The following is a 17,817-nucleotide window of genomic DNA, read 5'->3' as shown; positions in this document are numbered from 1 at the left end:
TTTTTTTGTTTGAAATGGAGTCTTGCTCTGTTGCCCAGGCTGGAGTGCAGTGGCCCGATCTCGGCTCACTGCAACCTCTGCCTCCCAGGTTCAAGTGATTCTCCAGCCTCAGCCTCCCCAGTAGCTGGGATTACAGGCATGTGCCACCAAGCCCAGCTAATTTTTGTATTTTTAGTAGAGTCAGAGTTTCACCATGTTGCCAGGCTGGTCTTGATCTCCTTACTTCAAGTGATCTGCCTGCCTCGGCCTCCCAAAGTGCTGGGTTTACAGACATGAGCCACCGCGCCCAGCCCAGAACCGTAAGTCTTAATAGGCTCAAAGAGGGCATTTATTTCCATGCGAGTCTAGAAGATACTCAGCTGCAAAAGGAAATAAAAGCACTAAGCAATGAGAAACGTCATTTTTTTCCCTAAGGCAAGAGTGTAAAGCATCTGAAAATACCTACTTGTTATGTTTTATTCAAAGGTGCAATATATATTTATATTTTATTCAAAGGTGCTTGGCTGGGCGGGATGGCTCATGCCTGTAATCCCAGCACTTTGGGAGGCTGAGGCAGGTGGATCATCTAAGGTCAGGAGTTCAAGACCAGCCTGACCAACAAGGTGAAACCCCATCTCTACTAAAAATACAAAAATTAGCCAGGCATGGTGGCAGGTGCCTGTAGTCCCAGCTCCTTGGGAGGCCAAGACAGGAGAGTTGTGTGAACCCGTGAAGCAGAGTTTGTAGTAAGCTGAGATCGCACCACTGCACTCCAGCCTGGGCAATGGAGCGAGACTCCATCTCAAAAAAAAAAAAAATAGTGCTTTTGGACTGGCCTTAAAGTAAAAACATGTCTGGCTTTATGTACATGTGCTGTAATTTGAGGGGCTGAGACCTGGGCACTGAGGAATAGGAACGAAGACAGGGAAAGCTGGATGGGAGGAGGATAAACATGGAGTACTGCCTGAGGGGTAGAAAGGGGTACGGTGTAGAGGCCCTGGTCAGAGGGAACAAGAGACAGCTTCTGGGTCCTACAAAAGAAGAGGGATTCACGGCCGTCTTCTCTGTGCTGATGTGGGTAGCTCAAGTGATGAGTGTTTCCAGGCTTAGCTTTAGCATATTTGTGACTGGGCCTGTCCCAGTGAGTCTTGTGTATTGTGAAATAAAACTTACAGGCTGGGTGTGGTGGCTCACGCCTGTAATCCCAGCACTTTGGGAGGCCAAGGCGGGTGGATCACGAGGTCAAGAGATGGAGACCATCCTGGCCAACATGGTGAAACCCCGTCTGTACTAAAAATACAAAAAATTAGCTGGGCATGGTGGTCGGCACCTGTAGTCCCAGCTACTCAGGAGGCTGAGGCAGGAGAATCACTTGAACCCAGGAGGCAGAGGTTGCAGTGAGCCAAAATTGCACACTGCACTCCAGCCTGACAGCAGAGGGAGACTCCGTCTCAAAAAAAAGAAAAAAAACTTACAGAGGCACTTGCCACACCAAGTCATTTATATAGACCTCCCTCGGTGATTACGTGGTTCCTGTCCTCACCTGCCTGATGCCTCCTTTTTCAGTGAATTTCTTAAGTTGCTTTGGAATATCTACCTGAAAAGGGGACCTGTTTTCCTGTGGGTGTATAATAAAGTTAGGACAGTTCAGCCTGGCCACTCTTCTCCTCTTCTAGAATCACAGGTGCTTCACACACACAGTGAGTTAAGACTTAGTCCCGGTCGGCCAGACGCGGCGGCTCACGCCTGTAAGTCCAGCACTTTGGGAGGCCAAGGTCAGTGGATCACCCGAGGTCGGGAGTTCGAGACCAGTCTGGCCAACATGGTGAAACCCTGTCTCTACTAAAAATACAAAAATGAGCCAGGTGTGGTAGCACATGCCTGTAATCCCAGCTACTTGGGAGGCTGAGGCAGGAGACTCTCTTGAACCCAGGAGGTGGAGGTTGTAGTAAGCTGAGATCACCCCACAGCACTTCAGCCTGGGCAACAGAGTGAGACTGCATCTCAAAAAAAAAAACTTAGCCCTGCTTAGCCCTGACCATGTGACTTAGAGGGCACAGGCAACCAGGCAGAAGCATCCCCAGCACCAGTCTCCTGTCCTCTGCCCTAGTTTACCACACCAGTGTAGCCTGGGGCATTTTTGTCCCAGACCTCCTTTCTGCCCAGTGTTTTCCTAAGAAATGTTACTACTGGGAAAAAAGTCATAATATGCCTGAATGTCTGCTTTACAGAAGAGATCTGTGGTCTCAAGCAGGTAGGTCCTTTAATGCATTGTATTTTAACTAATCTATTCACAATCTGCTCTAATTAGTGTTACTACTCTAGTAAAAATTAGACTAGTAACACTACATTTTATATGGTGTTTGCTATGTGCCAAGCACTGTTCTAAACACTTTGCTTATGTTAACCCAGTTAATCCTCACACCCACTTTATTTTTTTTTTTATTTTTTTTATTTTTTGAGACGGAGTCTCGCTCTGTCGCCCAGGCTGGAGTGCAGTGGCCAGATCTCAGCTCACTGCAAGCTCTGCCTCCCGGGTTCCCGCCATTCTCCTGCCTCAGCCTCCCGAGTAGCTGGGACTACAGGCGCCCGCCACCACGCCCGGCTACTCACACCCACTTTATAATGTAGGTTCTGTCATTGGCCAAAGGTCACAGAGTTAGTGAGAGGTCATACTGAGGTTCAGACCCACAATGCTTGGCACCAGAAGTCAGTTCTCTTAACCTCTTCTTACACAATGCAATGCAGTTGAATTGCAAACCTATGACTTTTTCTTCATGTAGGTAATTATCAGCATTGTAACTGGCCTCCCGGGCTGTCACGCTAGCGAGCTCTGTGCTTTTCTGGTCACTCTGCATAAAGAATATGGCAGGTTAGTATGGCTGCTGCCTTTGCTTTGGGGAAAGGGATTCTAACTTGGGCCTGCCTAGGCATTGGAAAACCTTAGACATGTACTGGCCTTGGTGGGACTGGTATCAGCACGGAAGTCAGCCATTCATTTAATATGCTCTACTGAGCACTTCCTGTATGCCAGGCACTGGTCTGAGTATGAGAGAATACATTGATGAACAAACAGACTTGAAAATCTCTGCCCTTAATGGAGCTTACATTCTAGTTTGGGAAGACAGACAGATAAGGAAAAGTATATTAACTAGTGAAAAGTTCTATGGAGAAAATAAAGCAGAGAAGGGGCCGGGTTCTGTGGCTCACACCTGTAATCCCAGCACTTTGGGAGGCAAAAAGGGGTGGATCGCCTGAGCCCAGGAATTTGAGACCAGTCTTGGCAACATGGTGAAACCTGCAAAAATTAGCTGAATGTGGCGGCACGCACCTATAGTCCCAGCTACTCGGGAGGCTAAGGTGGGAGAATCACTTGAACCCAGGAGGGCGAGGCTGCAGTGAGATGAGATTGCGCCACTGCATCCCAGCCTGGGCAACAGAGTGAGACTCTGATTAAAAAACAAAACAACAGAAAATAGAGCAGGGAAGGTTATAGGAAGTGCAGGGCTGGAAGTGGGGTTCCAGTTTTCTGTTTTTTTTTTTTTTTGGAGATAGAGTCTCTCTGTCACCCAAACTCGGGTACAGTGGCACAATCATAGTTCGCTGTAGCCTCAAACTCCTGGGTTCAAATTATCCTCCCACCTCACCCTCCCAAGTAGGCAGGACTACAGGTGTGCACCATCACACCCAACTAATTTTTTAAAAATTTTTTAGAGATGGGGTTTTGCTATGTTGTCCAGGCTGGTCTCAAACTCCTGAGCTCAAGTGATCCTCCCACCTCATTCTACAAAGTAGCTGAGATTACAGGCACATGCTACTATGTGCCTTAGATTCCAATTTGAAATTGGGTGGTCTGGGAAAACTTCACTAAGGAGGTGACATTTGAGCAAAGACTTTAAGGAATAAACCATGTGGCTACTGGGGGAGAGCATTGTAGCAGCAGGTCAAGCAAGTGCAGAGGCCTGGGAGTGATCAGCAGGGAAATTCAGGGTCATGATGGTTATAAAAACTTAGGAGCTGGTGGATGTCATGATCCTTCCATGAGCACAAGGAGACTGCCTGAGTTCAGATGCAGCTGGAACAGGTTGGCCCAGGTGAAATCAGGAAAATCATTCATCCTTCACTTCCCCCTGGCTGTCAGATTACTAAACAACCCTTGCTGATTGAACCAGGCGTTTAATATCTAGTCAGCCTACCCCAAAGTAAGGCATCCTGCAGGAGGCCATAAAGAAATTTAGAAGCCTGAAATTGCATAGAGTCAGCAGTTTAGGATGAGATACTATGGGGAATGGGGAGGCAGATTACAGAGCGATGCTCAGGAAATATGGGACCTCATTTATTAAGTACTAAATGTCTAACCAGTTCCTCGTGTCTAGTGTTTTTGTTCTATAAACATTCTGAATTATTCACCCTGCCCATTTCTTTTTTTTTTTTTTTGAGATGGAGTTTCACTCTTGTTGCCCAGGCTGGAGTGCAGTGGTGTGATCTTGGCTCACTGCAGCACCCGCCTCCCGGGTTCAAGCGATTCTCCTGCCTCAGCCTCCCAAGTAGCTGGGATTACAAGCATGTGCCACCACACCCTGCCCATTTTATATTTTTAGTAGAGATAGGGTTTCTCCAAGACCAGTTGGTCAGGCTGGTCTTGAACTCCCGACTTCAGGTGATCCGCCCGCCTCGGCCTCCCAAAGTGCTGGGATTACAGGCATGAGCCACCATGCCCGGCCAGCCCTGCCCATTTCTTATTCTTAGCAAGAGACTAACTGAAGCCATCTTTTGCATGGTCCTTCAGAAAGTGACTGCCTGGTCAGAAGGAGTCTTACCTCTGATGTCTGTTGTTCAAGTACTTACCTGACCATTTTCCCTGTGGCAAGGGGTTTCCTATCAAAAGCCCCAGTGACAGTGGTTTCAGGATACTGGGCTTCCAACCCATCCAGTGCCCTCTGCCTTTTTTCTGTGAGGCCAGGATGGCTTTCTCCTGAATGGATTCACTGGGCAGAATGGCTTTAGGAGTCACTGTCACATTTGAATCCATGGCTGAACATATGGGGCCAGGTCATCAGGTGGCCCCCATTCTGAGGTTACATTTTCCCTTTCCAGATGGATGGTGTATCGCCAAATCATGGACAGCTCCGAATGTTTTCATGCTGCACACTTCCAGAGATACCTTTCCAATGCCCTGGAGGCCCAGCAGAACCGCTCTGCCCGCCAGTCAGCCTACATCCGCAAGAAGACCAGACTGCTGGTGGTGTTACAAGGGTGAGCATTGGAAGTCTCCTGGGAACGGTCGAATCAGGGTGACGACCTTGCCATTACTCTTATTTTATGTGTAACAAACCTGAAGCACAGAACAGACTCCACATACGTGAACAGTGTCTGCACTACAGGGAAGCCTTAAGTGAGCAATGACCCTATGGCCTATAGGCTAATATAGCTTGCACACAAGTTTTAAGTTTGGATTTAACATCATCGTATCCCCACAAGATGGGGAATTAGGGAACCTGGCAAGATTCACTGGTAATTCTTGGAACAGTAGTGGTCCCTAAGTTTTCCTTCATCATCTAAATAAGGGAGCTTCTTCTGTTTCAGTTCTCCCTCTTGTGGAATTGCAGAGACGACCCTCATACTCTGCAGGCTCCAGCCTCACCATGACCTGGCTGACTGGCCCAGGAGAGTTTACTGGGACTTTCAGTGAGGTGTGGGAATATTCATGTTGGGTAAGAAGCTCGCCTTTCATGGCTGTGTGCAGAACTGTAATTATAGGCTGACTAGCTCATGAAGTCTCTGTAAGCATGATTATTGTGAGTGTGCAACATAGGAGGGCAGGTTTGACAGAGCCTGTACCACTGCTGCAGGGGACCCTTGCCAAAAGGAGGTTCTCTTGACCTGTTCTAAGGCCTTTCAAGGAGGAGCCCCTCACAGACCCATCACCACCCCAGGCCCAGAGGGGAATGCGCAGTCAGGAAAACAGGAGCCGTGCTTTTCACTAGTGTTGTTATGGTTGGTAATAAAGAAGCTTTTGGCAGTTCTTACAAAGTGCTTTTGTGCTATGTTAGTGTTTGCAATTGGCTAGTTGTTTCCAGTAAAGAATTGGTCCCAATCCAAAGCCCCTTTTCGTGTCCTGGCTGTGATAATGGAAATTGGAGGAAAGCTAGGAGGGTGGTCTGAGGAAGGAGGCAGGTGGGACAGTGTACCCTAGCAGGCCATCTTTCCCTTTCGAGCCTTGTTCTCACACCTTGCCTCCAGCTTCCCTTCTATCAGCCCTTTTGTCCTGCTTGTGGGCTGAGGTCCTAGAAACCAGAGGAAGAGTCTGGGGTTGAAACCACTTGTTTTCTTTTGGTTTTCCATTGTTTCTACTCGTCAAAGGAATGGGTTGGCCCATCTGCTTCACCTCCTGCTCCCACCAGTTGAGAGTCACTGAGGGTGTGGAGCTGGAGATGAATTCAGCAGCTTGACAATGTGTAGGTGAGATCATTTCCATCTTCTGTCTCTTCAGAGAGCATCACTGACTTCTTGTCTCTGACTTTACAAGTCTGCAAAAGCGTCAGCTTTCCTGGCTGCTTCTAAACTACAGTGATAGTGTGACCAGCCCACTCTTATACTGCAAACCCAGACTTTGCCCCATCACAGCCCCAGGATATGGGGACCTCTAGTCAATTTCCTAGAGGACTCCAGTCAGAATACCAGCTAAATGCTGTGGCTCTTCACTAAGACACTTTTCTTACCAGCTGGGCCCATGTAGCACCCTCCTTTATAGCATGTCCATCGTCTTGGGACTGGGCCTTCATGCCCGTTATTTAGATTGTTGGTGATGGGAGATCCTAGATGCTTCTCATATTAAGAATTGTATTCCTTGAATATGACTTTATTTTCTTTTTTTTCTTTTTTTTGAAATGGAGTCTTGCTCTGTCACCCAGGCTAGAGTGCAGTGGCGCAATCTCAGCTCACTGCAACCTCCACCTCCCAAGTTCAAGCAATACTCCCACCTCAGCCTCCCAAGTAGCTGGGATTACAGGTACACGCCACCACACCCGGCTAATTTTCGTATTTTTTAGTAGAGATCAGATTTCACTATGTTGGCCAGGCTGGTCTCGAACTCCTGACCTCAGGTGATCCACCCACCTCAGCCTCCCAAAGTGCTGGGATTACAGGCTTGAGCCACCACTCCTGGCCTTTTTTTTTTTTTTTTTGAGTTAGAGTCTCGCTCTGTCGTCCAGGCTGGAGTACAATGGCATAATCTTGGCTCACTGCAACCTCCGCTTCCCGGGTTCAAGCAGTTCTTGTGCCTCAACCTCCCAAGTAGCTAGGATTACAGGCACTCACCACCACACCTGGCTAATTTTTATATTTTTAGTAGAGATGGAGTTTCACCATCTTGGTTAGGCTGGTCTTGAATTCCTGACCTCACGTGTTCCACCTGCCTTGGCCTCCCAGAGTGCTGGGATTATAGATGTGAGCCACCACGCCCAGTTTCTGGCCTTTGTTTTTAGAGATGGGTCTCCCTATGTTGCCCAGGCTGGTCTTGAACTCTTGAACTCAAGCAATCTTTGCACCTCAGCCTCCCAAAGTGTTGAGATTACGGGCATGAGCCACCATGCCCGGCCTGGCTTTACTTTCATTTATAGCATTATTTGGGGAAACTTGTAATATGGGACAGAGATTTCTTTAGCCCTTAGAGTGGCCTGATGCCACTCAATTTAGTGAAGTGGTGGGGCAATATACTTAAACTTTGACATCGAGTGGAACTGTTAGTTGTTGTTTTAAAAATTGAATTTATGTATTTTAAAATGACAAAGTTTTAGAAATGGAGGACAGATTAGTGATTGACAGGGGTCAGAATGGGAGTGGAGAGCAGGAGGGAGGTGGGCGTGTTTATAAAAGGGCAACACGGCCGGGCGCGGTGGCTCAAGCCTGTAATCCCAGCACTTTGGGAGGCCGAGACGGGCGGATCACAAGGTCAGGAGATCGAGACCATCCTGGCTAACACAGTGAAACCCCGTCTCTACTAAAATACAAAACTAGCCGGGCGAGGTGGCGGGCGCCTGTAGTCCTAGCTACTCGGGAGGCTGAGGCAGGAGAATGGCGTAAACCCGGGAGGCGGAGCTTGCAGTGAGCTGAGATCCGGCCACTGCACTCTAGTCCGGGTGACAGAGCGAGACTCCGCCTCAAAAACAAAACAAAAATAAATAAATAAATAAAAGGGCAACACAAGGGATCCTTGTGTATTGGAACTGTTTAGTATCCTGACCATGGTGATGGATATAAGAACCTACACAGGTTGTAAAATTGAATAGAACTTAATATACACACACACAAATATAAGTAAAACTGGAAAAATCTGAATTTTACAAAATTAATTTTAGAGAATATGAGGGGCTGTATTTATACCCTGGAATATTATAAAATCATTCTCTAAAATTATCTACATCAAAAACAAAATTTGAAATTAATTAATGTAAAAACTTGTGCCCATTTAGATTGTAGGCTTAAATTGCAAACATAAGACTGAGCCCAAAGGAGACTTGAATAGATTATCTGTTGTTTCAGAGAAAAGAAAGTTAAGGTCCTGCTGGGTTTTGTTTTGTTTTATTTTAATAAAGAAAATACTGACAGGAAGCAAACATGAAGAGACAGTTTTTTGCCCTCATCATACAGTTGGGTCAGTTTAGCCCAAGTGGTCTAGTACAAGCTCTAGCCCAGGCACCATGGCTCACACCTGTATCCCAACACTTTGGGAGGCCAAAGTGGATGAATCACTTGAGCTCAGGAGTTTGAGAGCAGCCTGAGCAACATGATGAAACCCTGTCTCTACCAAAAATACAAAAAATTAGGTGGGTGTGGTGGTGCACACCTATGGTCCCAGCTACTCAGGAGGCTGAGGCAGGAGGATCGCTTGAGCCTGGGAGGCAGAGTTTGCGGTGAGCTGTGACCCTGCCACTGCACTCCAGCCTGGGCAACAGAGCGAGACTCTGTCTCAAAAAAAAAAAAAAAAAAAGAGAGAGACTCTAGTAACTTGAGTGGGGTGCTTCCTTCTGGGTGAGGGGTGCTCTTTCTGTCTGGAGCCCTCACCCAGGATGATTATGGGGCTGGGGAGGAAGGGAGGTTCTAGCAGGGATTCCCCTAATGGATAGAGTGAATGGCCCAGGGCATTCTTCTCTTGGGGCAGTGCCCAGATGCAGAGGTCTCATCAAGGAGACAGGGGCCTGTTTTTTACTGTAACCTTTTTCCATTAAGGTCAATGAAAATTAATGAAATGCTCTGAAAACCTAGAAATTCCCCAGCCACCCTCTCTAAGGGAAATCCTGTTATATTAAAATGACTCCTCAAGCATGACTTGTGAATCCTTTTCAGTTGTCCTTTGCTCCCCTAAGAAATGAGTCTGTACTGCTTACACTGAAGTCTCCTGTAGGCTGTTTTATGTTTGCAATTTAAGCCTACAGTCTGAGTGAGCACATGTTTCACATTAACCCTAAGAGTTAAATCCATTAACTCCATTAAACACCGCCAGAGAGGGATGCGGGACAGCATGCACACGCCAGCCCTGCTTACCAGGCATGCTTCTGTTTGGGCCTGGCAGTGCATGTTGTGGATTGGACTCTCCTGGCATCCAGGCCCAGCCAGGCACTCAGTGGAAAGAGCCCCATGTGGTCATATACACATGCCCAGGTAGGGGGAGAAGCCCTGAAGAAGAGAAGGCTGTGAGCAGAGGGCTGTCAGGCCCCCCGGTGGAACTCTAGAACCTAGTACACCCCATTCTCTACTGAAGCCCTGTCAGCTGATCAGGACTCAGGAGAACCTGGGGTGGGGTGGGGTGGAGTATTGTAGTCTGCAGATAAAGCCAAGGGCCTTTTTACAGATGAGTTGTTCATAGGAACTCAAGAACAACTCAAGCAGGCTGTACCTGTCCACACCACCACCACTGGCTTCCAAAGGGCTCAAACTAAACCAGGCCCATCTGATTAGATGGGCTGCCCATTAGGTTTGACTTTCTTCCATAGGAACAAACCTTTTGGTGATAGGCTGGATCAATCAGGAAAGAGTTCTCCTCTACTAGGTGAAGAGGCTAGGTCCACCTCTTGAAGTGGCCAGGGGCCTGCTTAGGGTTGAACATCCAGTGTATTCACCTACCCTCCTTTAGGCAGCAGAGATTACAGTACCACCTGACATTCTTATTATGGAGACAATAAAGAAATAAATGAGAAAATAGGGTATAAATAGCTGCTGATTGGGGCCTTGAAGAAACTTGGAACAGGAGGCAGGGAATGCCAAGAAAGGAGGGTTGCTGGATCACACCGGGTGTATGAAGTCAGAGGATGCCTCTCCATAAGATGCCTCCTGAGCAGAGACCTGAAGGGAGAGAGAACCACTCATGCAGATACCTGAGGAAAAGAACATTCCAGCCAGGGGAGCAAAGAATGCAGAGGTAGAAGTATGCCTGGCATGTTTAGAAAAGAGCCAGGAAACCAAAGTAGCTGGATTAGGGAAAGGGAAGTGATAGTAGATGAAATTCTTCGCTGCTCCGTAGGGGGTCAAATCATAGAGGGCTGCCTGGCATATTGTAAAGGCTTTGGCTTTCACACAGTGTGAGATGGAAGCCACCAGAGGGTTTTGAGCAGAGAAATGACATGATCTGACTCTGGGTTTAGCATATCCCTCTGGCATCTGTGTTGAAAACAGATCAGAGAGAGGCAAGGACAGAAGCAGCGACAGCTGGGAGGCTGATGGGGTGATCTAAGCAAGAGATTATAACAGTTTGGACCCAGTGGGAGTGTGGGGGTGTAAGCAGTGATGTCTTCTAGTTATATTTTGAAGACAGGAAAAAATGGAGTCAAAGGAGACCAAAAAAAAATTCTTTGAGCCTAGCATCTGAAAGAGTAGAGTCCTTCTGCTGAAAAGGACAACGAGTTTGGAGTTTGGAGAGAGTTCCAGGCAGGAGATACCAGTGTGAGCTGTATTTGGCATGGATGAGTCTGCTGACCTGGATGGGTCCAGACGCACTCTCTTTCCTGTATGTTCTGAGACGTGGGAAGGAGAGAAAGGAGCTACTAAAGAAAATAGGCAAGTGGCAGGAGCTCCTAACTTGATTAGAAAACAGGCCTAAGGACACTAGGTCCCACCCTCAGAGCTCCAGGGTCACCTGCCGGCTTCCTTTTACCTCCAGAGCAGGGTGGTTCTTCCAGTCACTCTTGCACAGTTATGAGGACTAATGGAACTTGGGAATGTAGCAACACTGTAGATTCCAGGGGCTGCATGTCATGAAGTGGAGTGACACCAAGGGACCAGATTGCAGGCTCTTCCTTTTGGTTTTCTTTGCATCCTTGTTCAATCAGCCATTCGGGATTCCCCTCTTCCTCCACTTTGCAATGCCAGTCAGTAAACTAATCATTCCTTTTTTTACCTTCCCCAGCTACACAGATGTTATTGATGTTGTCCAGGCCCTGCAGACCCACCCAGACTCAAATGTCAAGGCCTCCTTCACCATTGGTGCCATCACAGCATGTGTGGAGCCCATGAGTTGCTACATGGAACACAGGTAGATACAGGATATGGTGTGTAAGTGTACTGAAAGTAATTTGTTTCCACCCACCAGAAGGAGACAGATCTTTTGGAATGCATTAGTCACCTTGTATGTAGTAAATGCTGTTCTTTTATTAGTGCTAGGTCCTCAATAGACTCCTTTGGACTTGTAGCCAAAGAAAAGAGAGGAATTATGGAAGACAAACTTAGCTTTTGTGAGGGAGAACTATTTCTGTTTAATAGTTAGTACATAGTAAGGACTTATGAAATATCTGCTAAATAAATGGGTGCTCCAACATGTATGTTCTAAATATTGTTGAAAAATAACTTAAGGCCAGGTGCAGTGGCTCATACGTGTAATCCCAGCGCTTTGGGAGGCCAAGGCAGGCATATCACTTGAGGACGGGAGTTCGAGACCAGCCTGGCCAACCTGGCAAAATCCCATTTCTACTAAAAATACAAAAATTAATCAGGAATGGTGGCACACACCTGTAATCCCAGCTACTCAGGAGGCTGAGGCACAAAAATCGCTTGAACCCAGGAGGTGGAGGTTGCAGTGAGCCGCGATCATGCCACTGCACCCCAGCCTGGGTGACAGAGCAAGCAAGACTGTCTCAAAAAAAAAAAATTTTTTTATAAGGCATAAAAGGACTGAAGTTGAGTATATAACCTATTTAAATATAGAAATAAGACTAAAATTGGGTGAACATGATTATGGAATATAAAAATTTAAGTAACAAAATCAGGCAGGGCACAGTGGCTCATGCCTATAATCTCAGCACACTTGGAAGATGGAAGGTTGGAGGATGCTTGAGCCCAGGAGTTCAAGAGCAGCCTGGGTAACATAGCAAGACCCCGTCTCTGCCAAAAAAAATAAATTAACCAGGTGTGGTAGGGAGCGCCTGTAGTCCCAGCTACTTGGGAGGCTGAGGCTGGAGGATTGCATGATGAGGCTGCAGTAAGCTGTGTTCATGCTACTGCACTCCAACCTGGGCAACAAAGTGAGATGCTATCTCAAAAAAGTGAGTTGACTTCCTTCACCAACTGAACAGTTGCTCCATTGTTTAAAAAAAATTTTTTTTTTTTTTTGAGATGGAATTTCACTCTTGTTGTCCAGGCTGGAGTGCAATGGTGGCGTGATCTCAGCTCACTGCAACCTCTACCTCCCAGGTTCAAGTGATTCTCTTGCCTCAGCCTCCCAATTAGCTGGGATTACAGGCATGCACCACCATGCCCGGCTGATTTTTTTGTATTTTTAGTAGAGACGCGGTTTCTCCGTGTTGGTCAGGCTGGTCTCGAACTCCCAACCTCAGATGATCTGCCCACCTCAGCCTCCAAAAGTGTTGGGATTACAGGCTGTTTAAATTCTTTTAAGTAAAACTTTAAAAATTAAAATAAGTAAAGGAATGCTTACTGTGCAGCAGCCGTCTGTGGACTGTGAGCACAGTGAAGTCAGTGAGTTCTGTTCTTGGGAGACTGTGGTGTGGCTGTATCTTCCCTTGTTCCAGCCCCTTTGACCCACGTATAGCACATGGGTTTTCCTCCTTGGAATTCTTCAGAAACTATGAGGGAGTCAGGTAAGGAAACAGGATCCACAGCCCAACCTGATATTCACCCAGCTCATCTACCAGATTTGGTTTCAAATGGTGTATGACTGGCTGTTGTCAGAAATCAAACAAAAGGATGAAGATTTGCTGCCACCAAGGAAATTCCAGGAGAGAAACTCCCCCAGCGTTGTGAACATCATTAATACCTGCCAGCTAGACCAACAGCCATTCAGAAGAGTGACTTCAGCCAGCATCCCAATTGTCAGGGAAGAAAACACAGGACCTCTGTGGTGCCAAACAGACCTGGGTCCCTGCCTTAGCCCTGCTGCCTCCCAGCTGCCTGTGAGACACTGGGCAAACTTAGTGTGTTGAGCCATCCTAAACCCACGCCTTTCATCTATTAGATACCTGAGGCACAGAGAGGACAGGACGACAGAGCAAGATCACGTTCGTGAACTGCCTGCACAGTGCCTTGCTCACAGGAGGAACTCCATAAAAGGCAGCTATCCCCGTTAGTGTTAGCTTTCTTCCCTGAGGCAGGTCTTGTGATGTTTTAGGAGTTCTGAAGTCCTGTGAGAATATGAGTTTTTCTCTAGAGCCTACTGCAGTGCTACAGTTGTTAAGTAACTCACGCTTTGGATCAGTCACCCCCACCTCCTGCTTCACTTGTAATTCAGTCTCCTGCTTTTCATTCACCTTCTGAGTTAAGAAGGAGCTGGGCGCGGTGGCTCAAGCCTGTAATCCCAGCACTTTGGGAGGCCGAGACGGGCGGATCACGAGGTCAGGAGATGGAGACCATCCTGGCTAACACGGTGAAACCCCGTCTCTACTAAAACTACAAAAAAAACTACCCGGGCGAGGTGGTGGCGCCTGTAGTCCCAGCTACCCGGGAGGCTGAGGCAGGAGAATGGCGTGAACCTGGGAGGCGGAGCTTGCAGTGAGCTGAGATCCGGCCACAGCACTCCAACCTGGGTGACAGAGCAAGACTCCGTCTCAAAAAAAAAGAAGGAGATTAAAGGGGAATTGAGATTCTAGTGTGTACATAAAGAGAAGCATGGCAAAGTTGGTATTAAAGGCCCCTGGTAGAGTTAGATGAGTGTAATTCTTCTTTTCCCTTGAAATATCCACTTTACTCAAAAACATATGTCTTTCAAAAAAGACCAGCTCTTTCTCCATCTCCCATAGACCAAAGAGCTGGTCCTGGCCCCAGTATCCCTCTTCAACATTCCACTTACAATTGGCCATGTAGGGACTTCTGTGGGGCTCCTGGCATGGGGAGCTTTGACGGAAAGCTGTGAAGTCCCATGGCTATCCTTAGTGCTCAGTGCTGCTGCCACTTGCCTCATCATGTGAGTCAGTTTGCTTGTCAGTGGTAGTATTTGTGTGGGAAATAATCAGTGACAACTCTGAGATGAATGGTTTTTAAATATTTCCCCCTTCTTCCCCCTAGATTTCTCTTTCCTAAATGTCTTGACCAGTGTTCACAAGGTAAGTAATATGCTTTATTTCCAGCTTGCATGCCTTGCAAGTTCAGTAGAATTCAGCAATAGACTTTTCTTCGTGCTCTTACCTACCATTCTGAAATCTAAAGCAAACAAAATTGGTCAGAAAAAACTTTGATATCTTTACTTTTACCATATTTGATAGGCACATTTCTTCTAAGAGCTTGTCTGTTTTTACTCTGTCGCCCAGGTTGGAGTGCAGTGGCGTGGTCTCAGCTCACTGCAACCTCTGCCTCCCAGGTTCAAGTGATTCTCCTGCCTCAGTCTCCCAAGTAGCTGGGATTACAGGCATGCACCACCACACCAGGCTAATTTTTGTATTTTTAATAGAGACAGGGTTTCACCATGTTGGCCAGGCTGGTCTCAAACTCCTGACCTCACAATCCGCCCGCCTCGACCTCCCAAAGTACTGGGATTACAGGCGTGAGCCATCACGCCTGGCCTGAACTTGTCTCTTATGGCAACAAATTGCCACAGTAATACCTCTCCTTGAGCTGGGCTTAAGTCCACCCTGGCATTCCAGCTAATATTAGTGGGCTGAGTAGGTATTCCTAGCCTCTGGATCAGCAAGTTCTTGATTCACTTCTGCCCCAAGAGTGCCGAGTTTGGCCCAGCAGGACCTGTCTTTCTTAATACCCCCCACCCCCATGCACCCTGGAATTTTCCGCATTTCCTTGATAACATTTAGAAAAATTCACCCATCCTGCAGGTTGCATTCAACTTTGCAATGCCCTGCTACCTGGCAACCCTGGAATCAACACTTTCTAGTCATATTATCTGTGATGTTTGGAGGTCCAGAATAAATTCTGAATTCCCTGCAGTGGTGATGAAATGCTCATTGTTATTAGGAGACATGCCTGGGGTCTGGGCTTCCTGAGCTAGTCCATCAAGCAGAAATCAGATGCAAGAAAACAACTCAGTGTCCCCAGCACAGTTTCGCCCTGCTGATCGTACTGCCAGTCCACAGGGAGCGGAGACAACAGAGCATACCAAAGTTGTTGTCTTGGGAAACAGCTGAGCTCATGCTGCCCAGGGCATGCTGCCCGAAGGGAGGAATGTGTATATTGGGCTGCTGTACCAGGTAGTCTCAGGTCCAGCTTTTAGAGGCCCCTGTTACTTTCTAGGTACTGCACCTCAGAAACAGGATGAAATGGAGGTTGGCTAGGTCCATCCACAGTATCCACCCCAGGTAGATTAAGGAGAGTTTGTGGAGGTTGGGTCAATAGGATCTGGTGACAGACTAGATGTGGAGCATGCATTGCAAAAAGAGGTATCTAGGATGACTCCTAGGTTTCTAGCTTAGGAGATTAGGAAGGTTGGTGGTACCTGTCCTTGAGATAGAAAGCACAGGAGAAAACAGGTCCAGGAGATAACCAAGGAGGGCTGTCTCATCCTAAGATACATATTTGGAAGTCATGGTCAAAGTTAATGGTATGTACTGTAGTCAGCTGGTATCCAGGTGTAGAGCTGAAAAGATCAGAAGGCTAGAGATGGGGTGAGGGCAGAGGTTCCAGGACACCGGAAGAGAAGCAGGGAAGAGCATTGCCTGAGACATTGAAGAAGGAGAAAAAGAGATCCACAATGTCTAATGCTGCGGAGACTTTGAGGGAAGGACAGAGAAAAGCCCACTGGCTCTGCAAGTGAGAAGGACCCTGATGACCTGAGTAGGATGATCTGAGTGGAGAGGTGAGGGCTGAAGCCAGCTTCAAGTAGACCAGTGGCCAAGTGAGATACTGGAAGCCAGCAGGTGTGGATTATATTCTAGAGCGCTTGGGGCTATAAAAAGGAAGATGGCAGGCCGGACATGGTGGCTCACGCCTGTAATCCCAGCACTTTTGGAGGCCGAGGCGGGCAGATCACGAGGTCAGGAGATCGAGACCATCCTGGCCAACATGGTGAAACCCCGTCTCTACTAAAATACAAAAAAATTAGCCAGGCGTGGTGGTGGGTGCCTGTAGTCCCAGCTACTCAGGAGGCTGAGGCAGGAGAATGGCATGAACCCGGGAGGCGGAGCTTGCAGTGAGCTGAGACTGGGCCACTGCACTCCATTCTGGGCAACAGAGTGAGACCCCGTCTCAAAAAAAAAAAGGAAGATGGCTAGAGGAGAATACTTCCAAGAATTGTCATTTCTGAATGATCAGCTCCTCCTTATTTGCTGACTGAGAAGGCCTGTGGACTGCAAGGAGATGCTAGACTTGATAGAGGGGACCCCTGCGAAGGAAGGGGTGGGTCCAGAGATCAGACTGGAAGTGAAGATTGACTTAGAGAAGCAGTGTCCTCCTTAAGAAGAGCTTTAGTTGGAAGCAGGTGAAGTTGAGGAAGTGTTTGCCTAGGGGGCAGTACTGGCCATCAGGTGTACCTAGGACTTGCTGACCTATCCAGCCTCAGGCCCTGCCTTATTCTTGTAAATGCTGGAGCCTTCTTTTCCTTTCAGAGCCCCTTGTCGACCATGTGATGATTGGCACCCTAGTGCACCTCAGTTCCTTGGCATTCTCCCTCAGTGTCCCCCTTCTTTTTTGCATGAAGAACAAGCACAGATGGTGGGGCTTCTCTGGCAGAGAGCCTTGAGGAAGTGTTCTGTCTTCATCATCATTGAATCAGGGGCAGCCCTGGGCTTGTCTCACAAGAGGAAAGCCCCTTTTAGTCTGAACCCTTTGAGGCCAAAACAGACTGTGTTCTCTCTGGCACTTGGTAGGCATGTTTCATTTATACTACCTTCCAACTCATTGTGCAAAGACAATGTGTGTTAAACTCTGTGCTTGTGTAGAGCTAGGGGTGTGATCAGATGAGGGCTGATCACCTTCAGGTCACATGTGCTGTTTTCGGAACTCCTCCAAGGGGGCTCATGGAGTGACGGTGCCTTGCTTCTGGGCCCATGGGACCCTGTGGACTGGCCTGACCAGACTTGCCGTGGACGTGGGCTATCTGGGGAGGGAGGAGATAAAAGGCAAGTATTTCTTTTCTCTTAGGAGATTTGGTAGCTGGCTTGAAGGTGGGATCTGCCAGCAGTAGACAAACACTTCATGTCCTAAGGGAGCATATTGCCTCCCTTTGCTCCTATTCATGAGTCAGGCTACCTGATTCATAAGAGATTATTTTCCAGTTAGAAAAGGACTGTGTTAGCCGGGCGTGGTGGCTCAAGCCTGTAATCCCAGCACTTTGGGAGGCCGAGACGGGCAGATCACGAGGTCAGGAGATCGAGACCATCCTGGCTAACACTGTGAAACCCCGTCTCTACTAAAAAATACAAAAAACTAGCCGGGCGAGGTGGCGGG

At 47.7% G+C, this 17,817-nt stretch overlaps 1 protein-coding gene across 2 annotated transcripts in view; it reads left to right on the top strand.

Moving 5' to 3' along the window:
* DNAAF9 (dynein axonemal assembly factor 9) overlaps positions 1–17,817 on the top strand; it is a 91,492-nt gene that overhangs the window by 44,171 nt on the left and 29,504 nt on the right. For both annotated transcript variants that reach the window (XM_017872610.1, XM_017872611.1), the window contains exons 16-19: positions 2,763–2,851; positions 5,077–5,235; positions 11,384–11,509; positions 14,491–14,528. In XM_017872610.1, the coding sequence (XP_017728099.1) occupies positions 2,763–2,851; positions 5,077–5,235; positions 11,384–11,509; positions 14,491–14,528 (412 nt within the window). The remainder of the gene's footprint in view (positions 1–2,762; positions 2,852–5,076; positions 5,236–11,383; positions 11,510–14,490; positions 14,529–17,817) is intronic.

The sequence above is a fragment of the Rhinopithecus bieti genome, unplaced genomic scaffold, assembly GCF_001698545.2.
Source record: "Rhinopithecus bieti isolate Rb0 unplaced genomic scaffold, ASM169854v2 scaffold_7580, whole genome shotgun sequence".
Lineage (NCBI taxonomy): Eukaryota > Metazoa > Chordata > Mammalia > Primates > Cercopithecidae > Rhinopithecus > Rhinopithecus bieti.
This window is presented reverse-complemented; position numbering and strand designations above follow the sequence as displayed.